At 43.9% G+C, this 13,007-nt stretch overlaps 1 protein-coding gene across 4 annotated transcripts in view; it reads right to left on the bottom strand.

Moving 5' to 3' along the window:
* The window catches only part of WWC2 (WW and C2 domain containing 2), a 152,908-nt gene that overhangs the window by 61,962 nt on the left and 77,939 nt on the right, over positions 1-13,007 (bottom strand). For 2 of the 4 annotated variants that reach the window (XM_027530192.1, XM_027530193.1), the window contains exon 2: positions 5,247-5,356. The exons of the other annotated variants lie outside the window; for them this stretch is intronic. In XM_027530192.1, coding sequence (XP_027385993.1) covers positions 5,247-5,356 — 110 coding nt within the window. The remainder of the gene's footprint in view (positions 1-5,246; positions 5,357-13,007) is intronic. 4 annotated transcript variants of the gene reach the window in all.

Raw genomic sequence — 13,007 nt, 5'->3', positions numbered from 1 at the left:
ATGAGTTCTGTTATGTGTCTGTGACAATAAGTACAGGCATCAGGAGTAAACATTTTGAAATCTTACAGCAATTTCATAGTTACTGTGTATCTGTTGACTCTAATAATACTGGGGCTTGCATTTTTAATTTTTTTAAACTTTTCTAATTCATGGTGATTGTTCTTTTATAAAAATACCAGTCAGTCCACAGTGGATCAGAAATTTTAAAACAAGCAAAAAGACCAAACCCCAGTGCCCAGCTTCAGGAGAATAGCCCAAGGTACTGTTCTTGGTCCTGCACTTCTGCACACGGGCATCACCTGGAGGGCTCTAAAAGAAATCCTGGACCAATCGGAGTTTCTGCAGGTGGAACCCAGGCAATGGCAGGTTTATAAGCTCCTCCAGTGATTCCCGTGAGCGGCTGCAGCTGAGAGCCTGTGCTCTGCGACAGCTCACGCACTGCATCCTGCGTGGAATTATGAAATTATTCGAAATATCCCATCTGAAACTTGCTGAAACCTGCCTCCTGCACCCCTCCCAGAGGAAACCACAATAAAAGCCCAGGTTGTAGACAGGTCAGCCAGTAAGAGCCCAAACATCTCCATTTCAAATATTCCTTATAACTAAAGGTCTCTGGCCACCTAAACGTGCAATATTTACATTCAATTCCAGTATTTTGAAAAATATGAATGCAAACTAACTCAAAGTAGAGAGAATTCATCCTCTAACACACAGAAATGCATGGTCTTCACTCTGGATGACCCAGGATTATCCTTACGTCTTATCCAAGCCTCTGAATGCCACTTAGACCTAGTGATTTGCCTCAAGCGGAGGCATGGATGAAGACGGGGTGACTCTGGAGACTGGGTTACAGGTGCTGCGACCACCGTCTTGCTCTCTCTGCCTGGCTCTTCCTGGCTTTTTCAATCTAATGAAGCCAACTTCCAAATTAAAAGCCATCCTATGGACATAGCAGGCTTTTCTGGTGGCTCAGATGGTAAAGAATCTCCCTACATAATTCAGGAGACCCGGGTTTGATCCCTGGGTTGCAAAGATCCCCTGGAGAAAGGAATGGCAACTCACTCCAGTATTCTTGCCTGGAGAATCCCGTGGACAGAGGAGCTTGGAGGGCTAGAGTCCATGGGGTTGCAAAGAGTTGAACATGACTGAGCGACTAACACTTCCACTTTCACACTATGGACATAGCAGGCTTTCCAAGTGGTGCTAGTGGTAGAGAACCCGCCTGCCACAGCAGGAGATACAAGAGATGTGGGTTCCATCCCTGGGTCGGAAAATGCTCTGGAGAAGGAAGTGGCAACCCACTCCAGCGTTCTTGCCTGGAAAAATTCCATGGACAGAGGAGCTTGGCAGGCTACAGTCCATGGGTGGCCAAGAGTTGGACACGACTGCATGACTGAGCGCATGTGCGCACACACACACAAACACACGCACAAACACACACATGCAAGGAATGAGGAGGGGGCCACTGGCTGGCAGCTGACAAGAAACTGAATTGTTCTGACAGCCACACATGTAAGCTTAGTTCCTCCGGTCATGCAGCCCGGCTCACACCTTGAGGTCAGCTGGTGAGAGCCCTGGAGCCAGAGGACCGAACCCACCCAGCCTTGCCTGGATTCATCAGCCACAGAAACAATGCGATAATAAACGGACTTTAAGTCATAAGTTTTGGGGTAACTTGTTGCAGTGAGGTAAATAACTAGGAAACTAACCAAATAAAGAGATGACACAAATTGAAAGTGTAAATGAAAAACCTGAAATGCTTGTAAGTTATAAAAGCTATAGCAAGATATGTATTCCCAGTTCTCTCTCAGTATCTTTCGAGGTTTCACCTAATCGTATTTCCCTATATATTGGCGAACGGGCATACTTTTCAATAAAATGCTTGTCAACAGCTCAATTTCCACAAAACACTGAAAGTAACACTGATGGACACGTAAGTGAGCAAAGTACAATGGTAATCATCATCATGATAAACTGGCAGTATTTGTTTTGGATAGATTAGCTGAAATACTCCAGTCGACCGGTTTAAATAGCGGATGCTATTAGCTTCGGCAGGCACCACTGACATTTCTGATATACTGTCCCATTCAAATAGGAACTACAAACGTGGGTTCCCAGAGGCACTTTGAAGAAAGCTTCATCAAGTAGGACTGGGCTTTATCTCCATCACTTATGTTTGCTGAATAGATCAGTGAAGAATATTTATTAAATGTAAATACTCAAAAAAAGTATATTACACAAACGTGGGTGTTTTTTTTTTTTTATTAAGACCTGGTGGCCTTAGGAGATCACTGTATTATAATGCAATATAATTTGCATGTTGTCTACTATATAAGAGAAGTAATATATCACATACTGTTAAGACATCACACACCTCAAGGGAATTCACATTTCATCAGTTTTACAGATGGGGGAATTTATAGATAGCGAACACACTGTGAGCTAGAAGAACTTATCAGGGAAGATAACATTAGACTCTTCAAAGGAATATTACTTCTGTCTCTTAAGCACATTTCTATTCTCTCTGCTGTGCTCAGGAAGAATGAATAAAATGAATATGAGCGACTCTCCTCTTCTTCCATTTTAGAAACTCTCTGCTATGTTTACCTGCTATGGTGTGTTATTTCTATAGACAGTTGAACATCTACTGCATGACTACAGAAAACGAGATGCTCGGGCATGATCCCTCCTGCCAAGGAGATTACAAAGCTCAGGACAGGTCGTGACACAGGAATTAAAGCTACAACAATGACAACAAGCATTTTATACAGTAGAAAATGGTGAGAGCCCTGAGAAGAGCAAGGTTGAGTGCCATGGAGCCTAGAGACAGGGGACTTTTTCCAGCTGAAAAAGTCAGGTCCCGTGGAATCGGCAGTGATTAAGCAGGGCTTTGAAAGGTCTGAGACAAGAGGCCCTTCGAGCACCAACCCCTGTCTGGCACTCCAGCCGTTCTCCCAGCCTCGTTTACACCAGCCTCAGATCACTGATGTTCTTTCTTTCATTAAGTCCTGCTTCCTGTGGCCTCTTCAGACCTCTGGCTTTAGTTATGGGGCTTCCTTCTGCAGGCAGTTTCTCCTTGCAGCCCCCAAACTGTACCCCATCCCCTTATTGCCCAGCCCTGGTTAACTCACTCATCCTTTGGGCATCAGCTTAAAGCACCTTCTCAGGAGCTGCAGGCACACCGCTCAGAATGGACGGGTGCTTTAATTGGTCTCCTTTGATCTACTGGCGATGGTGGGAATAGAATCTAAGGCTCTGCTCTCTCACTTCTTCCCCAAGACCTCAAGAGGGACGAGCTGTGGTTTCTTGAATGTCATGTTGAGAAATACAAAACTCATTCTGTAAGCAACAGTGTGTGGCAGAAAGGTTCTAATAGGGGCATGAAAGGATCTTAGTTATATTTTAGGAAGATCATCTGAGAGAAATGTGAGGTTCTCTTATCAAAAGAGTTGATATGATGTGCAGAAAATTTTTTGGATGAAAGATTATATATTATGTTTTAAAAAAGCAGTTTATAAAACTGTATGTGATATAGTTCCACTTGATGTAAAAAATATATTGAAAACTGTGTGTGTGTGTGTGAACATGAAAAGGCCTGGACAGACACACTGAAAGGTTTAGAATACCTGGTTATTTCTGAGTTTTCTTCCTTTTTTTAACCTATAATTTATACTTTTCTCCTCAGCACATGTATTGCTTCTATGAAAAATATTTTTAAAGTTTTAAAATATTTTTTTAAAGAGAATGGCACAAAGTATCAAGGGTCTGAGAAGGCCAAGGGAGCAAGTCTGAAAACACAGAGGGAAAAATCATTCTGTATCTTGATTGAGAAGCGGCTGCAAAGGAGTATATATTTGCCAGAATTCACTGAAATAACATGCTTAAAATTTGTGCATTTTTATATGTAAATAGACCTTAATTACTAAAAGACAAAAGAGTTAAGGTACAACTTTGACTCTATCAAAAAGTGATTTACTTCTGATTGCAGTGATAATATCAAAACCTTACAGACAGTACTTCATAATTACCTTCTATAAATGGCAACCCACTGCAGTACTCTTGCCTGGAAAATCCCATGGACTGAGGATCCTGGCAGGCTACAGTCCATCAGGTTGCAAAGAGTTGGACACGACTGAGCAATTTAACTAACTAACTAATGAATAGTTAGTTACAAACACCCCCATCAGTATCTATACAGAACTCTGACTCCACACGCATAGCCACTGAAAGATGAATTCTATCACAGACACTTAGGGCCTAAAGTAATTATCATTGTCAAGGTCAAAACTTTTACTTCTAGGTATTTAATAGTGTGACATAGAAATAGTATTGAACAGCCAAACACTCTCTAATTTTTTCCTGAAAAAAAAAAAAAGAAAATAATGCTGAAACCAAACAATGTCAAGACATAACATATGTGTAGACCAGCTGTTAAGAGAAGAACATACAATTTCCTCCCTAAACTACTTCACAGGAATGTCTTTAAGATTAATGAGATAATGGATCAGAGCCTTTTTAGTGGGAAGACTACTTGCTGTGGGTAACTGGGGCACTTTGGGGCACAGTAAATCCGCCAGGCCACTGAGATCCTATTACCGTACCAAAGAAAAATGGGAGACCTAAAAATTTATATTCTGATCATCAAGTTTTTAAATATTAAGAACAGTGTTTTCTGAAGCATAATTTAGAACCATAATGCACTTTAATTTCTTTAAAAACAGGTTTTTAATCTGTGCGTTACACAACAAAGCTCTTCATTGTTCTAACATGGAAGGATTTATCATCATACGAAGCACCCAAAGGTGGAAAAGTAAAGCCACAGTCACCGTCCACAAGAAGCTCACAATTTAGTGAGGAAAAACCTACAAACAAATAATGTGCGGGCAGTACAATGAGTGGGTAGCCGGTACTATGGACATACCTGCACAGGGCATGCCATTTGGAATGGGGGAGGGACTTGCAAGGGGAGGCTCTGGTGCCCTTCCAGACAGACAGACAGACAGACAGACAGACTCCTCTCTCCCTCTCTGCCCCCATAAGCCCAACAAAACTTCCAAAATGGACATTTCTATTAAAGACATTCTCTGCCCCCATAAGCCCAACAAAACTTCCAAAATGGACATTTCTGTTAAAGTGAGGGTTTGAAATAGAGAAATTCATTCTGCAGAGTGCTCTCCTGTGTGACTCTAGATTTGGGGGGATTACTTGTCTGACATGCTTGTTTGTACTGTAAAGGAAAAACTCACTGTTTATGTGATCGATGTAGTAGACACCAATCTGAGGGTCGAACCCGGCTTCCCATCCCCATGGCAGCTCATCGCCAACACAGTCAGCGAACGACAGGGGCTTGGTCAACCTGGAACAGACCAGAACAAAGGCACGGGTGACTGTCCATCCAACCGCACGTGTCCCAGCACCACCCGCGCGCTAAGCGTCCATCCATCCAACCGCACGTGTCGGAGCCCAGCACCACCCGCGCGCTAAGCGTCCATCCATCCAACCGCACGTGTCAGAGCCCAGCACCACCCGCGCGCTAAGCGTCCATCCATCCAACCGCACGTGTCCCAGCACCACCCGCGCGCTAAGCGTCCATCCATCCAACCGCACGTGTCCCAGCACCACCCGCGCGCTAAGCGTCCATCCATCCAACCGCACGTGTCCCAGCACCACCCGCGCGCTAAGCGTCCATCCATCCAACCGCACGTGTCCCAGCACCACCCGCGCGCTAAGCGTCCAGGCTGCATTTCCCTTTTGTTCTTTACTGTTTCTGCTACTGTGTTTGAAATCATTAAAGAAAAAAAAAAAAAAAAAACACACAGGGCTAAAATGCAGAGATTTATATCCAAAAAAGTAGCAAGTCATGATACCTTTTGAAAGTTTACAGCTTAAGACTGGGAGATAAATCTGTACAATAAATGAATAAGGTCATCAGGAAGAACTCCAAGCTAAGGGTTAAGACGGCTGGGATACAGAGCGAGCTCTGAAGCTAAATAGGCTTTCCACTGAACAGAAAAGGGCTTGCCAGGTGGCTCAGCATAAAGAATCTACCTGTCAATGCAGGAGCCGCAGGAGGAGTGGGTTTGATCCCTGGGTTGGGAAGGTCCCCTGGAGGAAGGCATGGCAACCCACTCCAATATTCCCGCCTGGAGAATCCCATGGACAGAGGAGCCTGGTGGGCTACAGTCCATGGGGTTGCAAAGAGTTGGAGCATGCACACATGCTCAAGACAAGATATACACCTGGTTACACCAACTACAGATTTGGCTGCTCTTCTAAAAATTAACTTGACTGCAAGGTCCATGAAGAGCTCTCCTTGAGAGGAGGGACAAATAGATCTTATTTTTACACTTGGACTTAATAGTCCCTCAACAAAATGTTTAATGGAACCAAACACACAAAGTATTAATATTTATATATCGACATGACCTCACTTTTAGAAATGCCTTATACTTTTTCTATAAGCCTTAAAAGTAATGGGGAAACTAGTTATCTAAGCAGAGTACAGGTTTTGGACTTTATCATGGGTTGATTTTCTCTCTCACTTCCTCATTTTCGCTTCTCAGATTTTCCTTGGTTGTTAGAGCAGCTGCAGGCAGGCCAGCGCCAAAGACTAGTGACCACCCTGCTGTAGGGTGGCCAACTTCAGGTGACATATCTGCTAATTTAACGCTCAGGCCCCATGAGCGCAGTTCCAAATATGAAGTCACCTGGACTCTGTGATCCATGCTGGTGCGTATTGGTGATTTCACAGCACAACTGAAATACAGGTCATTTCTAGAACTGCATCATTCATCAGAGTAACGAGCTATGTCGTGTTTCACAACTCTGGGAGGAAAACATGAAAAGGAAGGAAATCCTTTCTTCCCAGGTATGGCCTGCAACAGCCTCCTCCGAGGATGTAGTACACCAAGGATCAAAAGAAAGAAGCGTCTCTTTTTCTCTCAACCTTCCCTGGGCGTGAAATCAACTTCTGGACGTGGCTACAGGGTCCCGGCCTTCCTAAGCAGTCCAGCCCAGAGAAGAGTCATGAAGAATGCCCTCCCAGGACTGACCTCGGGGCCAAGTCACTTCATTTCCATCAAGGGAATGATTTCTAATTCCTGACTTAGCTTTTTTCCTCTTTAGTCTCCGAACTAAACCAATCATTTTCCATGTTTTCATTTTCCAGTAGTCATGTATGGATGTGAGAGTTGGACTATAAAGAAAGCTGAGCACCGAAGAATTGATGCTTTTGAACTGTGGCATTGGGAAGACTCTTGAGAGTCCTTTGGACTGCAAGGAGATCCAACCAGTCCATCCTAAAGGAGATTAGTCCTGAATATTCATTGGAAGGACTGATGCTGAAGCTGAAACTCCAATACTTTGGCCACCTGATGAGAAGAACTGACTCACTGGCAAAGACCCTGGTGCTGGGAAAGATTGAAAGGCAGGAGGAGAAGGGGACAACAGAGGATAAGATGGTTGGATGGCATTACCAACTCGATGGATGTGAATTTGAGCAAGCTCTGGGAGTTGGTGATGGACAGGGAAGCCTGGAGTGCTGCAATCCATGGGGTTGCAAAGAGTCAGACATGACTGAGTGACTGAACTGAACTGAAAGCAATCATTTTAAGAAAATGATTTTGAGCAGAGAGCTGTTTATTCCCCAAGTTTTTTCTAGAGCGCTTCTAGATACAGCCAGTACATTGATGAGCAGCGAGGCCAACATCACAGGCCCAAGCTTGCTGTTAACATCAAGGGAAAGCAGGTGACTGGTCTGGCCACTGTTGTAAACATCAAGGTTCAACACAGCCACATCACAGGGCATTTGCAGTGTACGAAAGTGACTTGAGGAAAGCGTCTTTTAAAACCCCATTTCAACACAGGAGGCTTTTCTTCAGTTGTTTTGAGGACTACTGTGGACACTGTATCTACTTGGGTGGCAAGGGCTGCCAAGAACTGTCACGATGCCTTTTCCATTTATCTCCAGGACCTGCGGCTCACTAGGATCCTTTTATGATCATCTTGTGTATCATTGCCGGGAAAATTTCACGGACGGAGGAGCCTGGTAGGACTACAGTCCATGGGATCTCGAAGAGTCGCACAGGACTGAGCAACGTCACATCTTGTTTATCATTATCCTCACATTTTTTTTTTTTAATTTACAGAAAAGGTTGAATTACATTAAAAAAAAATAACCTATAAGGTGGGGCTATCTTACTGGACAGCCTTCCCTACCTCAGTTTCTTTCTCTTTGTTTTAAGTGGCAGTCACAACCCCTATCTTCTTGCAATGTGACTACTGGCTACGATGAATGAAAGGATGAGAACGGATTAACTCAAGAGTGTCTAGGACATGGTTAGGCAGTCAATAAATGCTGGCAACTATGAACCCAAGCAGGACACGTGAATTCTCTCACTGTCAGGGAACGGAGTCAGGCAGCACAGTGTACAGCAGTGTTTCTCAGAGTCCAGTCCACACGACCAGCAGCTTCTACATCTCAGAACCGGTTAGAATCAAATCCTTGGGCCCTGGAGTACACTATATATTATGCCTATAGGATCAGAAAGTCTAGGGCCCAGCAGTGTTTGTTTAATCAAGTGTTCCAAGTAATTTGAAAGAATCTGGCTCAGAAGTTAAGAACTTGAAGTTTGGCATCAAAGGGACCTGGATTCAAGTCCTTATTCTGCCGTCTTACAACGCCGGGCAGGTTATCAACCTTAAAAGCCTCTGTTTTCCAATCTATTATTTTTTTAAAAAGGTAGGGACGGAGTGGGAGGGAGATCATGAAATTTAAACGCGAACCGATTGGTGTGATGCCTGACAAGTGGAAAGCTTCCACACGTAGTAGATGAACGGAATGAATCTCAGCCGTGTTAAGCAAGGCCTCTAAACATGGCAACCTGCCACATGCGCTCTGCAAACCTGGAGTCAATTTGAACCTAATCTGAGTCCAAAATCTGGCTCTTAGAATTGTGCTCAGATCCCACCTTATATCATGAAAAATGTGCAGGAAAATTGGGTTTTCTTTTGAAAAAGGGACTAGATTCTATGTGTATCAAAATCTCCCCACGTCATGGGACATGGCCCAGTCTTCATACTCTGTTGCTGAGACTGAGCTTCCATCACATCCTTCTGCTGGAGGATCCTCTCTCCCTAACCTCCTCTATCCTGGCTGTCTAAAAGGCACAGGCATCCCAAAGAAATAAAGGATAAGGAGACATGGAAATGGTATGTTTGAATGACAAAAGAGAGACATTATGCAAGTTTTATCCAGGCACCAAAGCAACATGTTCAAGCCTAAGTATGATGTGAATATACCAACTACTTCGACAACCAGAAGTCACGAAAGTTTCAGAACATGCACTATGATTACAAGTTATAGTAACTTGATTACACTTGGAAATAATCCAGCTTTTCCTATTATTGCTCAAAGCAGATAATAAGCACTTTATTAACTGTCACTGTCCTAACACTGGCATTACTTCTATACGTATAGATGTAATTGTGAACTCACTTAAAAATTCAGACATTTCCCTTCCTGGAACTTTAAACGGTTCCTTGCAGTGATGCTGCAAAAATCAATTTAATACTGTATTTTCTGTATTTAGAAAAATAGATACACGCTATCGATACGAGTAAAACCATTAAATACACATTAATAAATTTCAAACTTCTGATTCTTTCGCAAATTATGAAACAGAAATAGAGTAACATTCTCAGGTACCAAACAAACAAAAGCACTCAGATATGCTGCTATCCTGATAAAGAAAACACATTACTATGATACACTAAGAAGCAACCAGAAACAAAAAGAAATAACAGACGTATTCCAAAATTAGAAACAACAGGACTCAGAAGAAATGTTTCTAAATTTCTTCCTCTTGTTTTGCACAAGGAATCTCTGAAAGAGTCAATCTTCCTTTGATGTCGAGGAAGTAAAAAATGGATGGAGTTTGTTGCTTCTCCCACAAAGGAGCAACAGCAGGCAGAAAGCCTGAAATTACCAAGCGTCTTTATGCTAAATTCCAGAGATTACTCTTTGCTTAAAAAACAGTCTTCCTTTGCACCGTGACTAATGTGAAGAAAATGGCAATTTACTGCAGCACTTTGCCACAGTTTACATACAAAACTTGAACTCTGCGTGGTATTTCCTCTCCTTGTGGGCATTATATCATTCTTTCATACAACCCATCATTGAGTGTTTATTGTCGGGCCACAGAGTCAGGGTCCTATGACAGGAGACGTCACACACAGATGAATGTACTCCTCCTGCTTATATGGTGGTGAGTATTGTTGTGTGTGCAAGTGCACAGCCAGACACACTCACCTGGTGCTAACTGCAACCGAGTTTGTGCTAACGTTAGATGAAACGGCACTTGACAGAGAGGACCATTTTCAGGTTAATAAAACTCTTGCCATGGTTCCAGCCTCCCCAATGTACAGTTGAGCATGAATGTTAAAGGTCTGGAGTTATTTTTACTTCACAGCCTCTGTTGCTGCCGACATTTAACTCAAGGTGGAGTCAACTGCGATCGCTACAGAATCGGTCCACACAAACCTGCTTGAATTGCTCTGAGAACAGGGGCGGGGTCTAAAGATGAGGTTCACAATGTGAATTTTACAGGGAAGGTAAAAATTACAGAACTCTCTCTACTCTTGAAAGAATTTTAATTTACAATGATGCTCATCAGTCCCCAGAAAGCAACTTTTGTTTCCATCACTCTTCTTAGCGGGGAAATTAGCAACACCAAGGAACGAAAGGGAGGGCGGAGACACAGGGCTGAGTGAACAGAGGCAGCGAGAAGAAACCGACTTTTAAGAGTACAAACCTCTTCGGAGGAGGGTAACCCAGTTAGTTCTGCATCTTTGGGAAAATTAGCTGAAATTCTTGTCAGCGGGCCCTGCTGGATAGGGGAGGGCTGGCAGACAGGCAGGACCACGGATCTGGGGCGGGCACGGCTGCCCCAGGGCTTGAAGGGCTCATCCAAGGTTACCAGCTGTAAGGGGCGTCACAGGGGCATCTAGCCAGGCTCACTTCTTCAGCCTGAGTCCACGTCCTCTCTGATCCACTGGCTCCCATTCCGGTCTCCTCTGCTAGACTCTGGTCTTCCTACAGCTGAGACCCACCGTGGCCGATTTTATTCATGGCTCCGTGTGACGGGCTTTCAGATATTTAAACACAGCAGTCTTGTTTCCGAGTCTGCTTGCCTACAGCCTGGGATGCCCCATCCCCTCACCAGCTCACCTCTCTCCCCTCCACTGAAAAGCCCGCCAGTCTCCGTCCATAATCCCCTCTGCTTCTCTCTGCACTGCAACCGCACTCCGTCAGTAATCATCTAGTGTTAACTTGATAACTATCTCACACAGTTAATTTCTTCTCCCTCAGCCGACAAGTAAACAGGACACAAGTGATGGCATCACCGACTCAACAGACATGAGTTTGAGCAAAACTCCGGAAGATAGTGAAGGACAGGGAAGCCTGGTGTGTCCATGGGGTCGCAAAGAGTTGGACACGACTGAGAAAGGCAAACGATAAGAACAGTCCCCTCTTACCCTTCAAAAAGCCTTCCCTCAGGTGTTCTGGCTTTTTTTTTTTTTTTTTAATTTTTTTGGTCACATCCCAGGCAATCTGGGGCCTTATTTTCCAGACCAGATTGATCCTGTGCCCCCTGCATTGGAAGGCAAGTCTTAACCACTGGACATTTACTTCCTAACTTCACTCTAACTCTGGCGTAGAGATTTCAAATCCAGAAGATGGCAGGAGGCCCGATTAGCATCTCCCTTACACCACCGAATGGGATCCTCTCATTCCTTCAGAAATAGGAAGGAGAGGCAACATTTGCCTGAAAGGCAACATTTGTGAATAATTCACCTTCGAAAGTACACACGGCTTGTGTGCCCCCAAAGTGCTGCTGCTCTGGGGACACAAACACAGTACCTACAAAAATGTCAATACTTCCAATATTCTATGTTAAAAAAAAAAGGCATTTTTTACATAGAGTAAATTATCCTACTAATAAACATTTTCTGAGTGTTTCCATGTACTACACACACTTTAATATCTATGTATGAGTTAAATCCCCATAAAATCCTGCCAAGTAGAGGCAAGTATTATCTCCACTTAAATACCCTGTGCAGGGAAACAAAACAAAAATCAAAGGAGCCTGTGACTGTGCCACACACGCCCCTCTAGTCCAAGTTTGTGGTTTCCAGCCATTAAGTCTCTTGTGCAGGATACAGCCATTGGTACTGCCAATTCCGGGCACAGATTTAACTATTGATATGTTACTTGGATTGACGGGCCACCAATTTCTGGAATAAACTGCAAGAAAGGAATTCCTTAAAAATGTTCTGGAGGGCTACTTCCCTGGTGGGCCAGTGGTTAAGACTCCATGCTTCCAACGCAGAGGGCCCAGGTTCAAATCCTGGTCAGGGAACTAAGATTCCATGTGACTTGCAGTGTGGACCCCGAAAAAAAGAAATTCTGGCAGGAGGAGTTGTAAGGGGCCCTGGGCTTTAAGACGAGCCCGCTGAGGAGGGGTGCATCGCTGCCTCCGCCTTAGCACGCCTGGCTCTAGCAGTAGCGGCTGTGAGTGCCCACGGGGCCCTTCACACCAGAAACCTTGGCAGGAGGGTCTCCAAAGAAGTGAAAAATAAAGCCCGACTGCAGATGAATGGAAGATACACTCCAAGGACACGCAGCTCTTAAATTCTTTAGAGATTTGATCAAAGATCAAAAGCAGACTGGATAGCAATTTCTAGGTAAAACTATATGATGCTTAAGAATTGGCAGGAGACTATAATACGATTCAATTTAACTGTTTGTATTGCCTGCCTATTAAAGTTAAAAAGAAGAGATGCTAACAAAGCCAAAATTGTGAATTCCCTCTCCCTCAGGGGCTCTTTAATACTGGGACTGGCCTGAAATTTTGAGTTAGAGCAGAGGTTCTCAAACCTAAGAGCATATTCCACTCATCTGAAAAGATGACTAAAACAGATTGCTGGGGCCACCTCAGGGTCTGGAA

Source organism: Bos indicus x Bos taurus, chromosome 27, assembly GCF_003369695.1.
Source record: "Bos indicus x Bos taurus breed Angus x Brahman F1 hybrid chromosome 27, Bos_hybrid_MaternalHap_v2.0, whole genome shotgun sequence".
NCBI lineage: Eukaryota > Metazoa > Chordata > Mammalia > Artiodactyla > Bovidae > Bos > Bos indicus x Bos taurus.
This window is presented reverse-complemented; position numbering and strand designations above follow the sequence as displayed.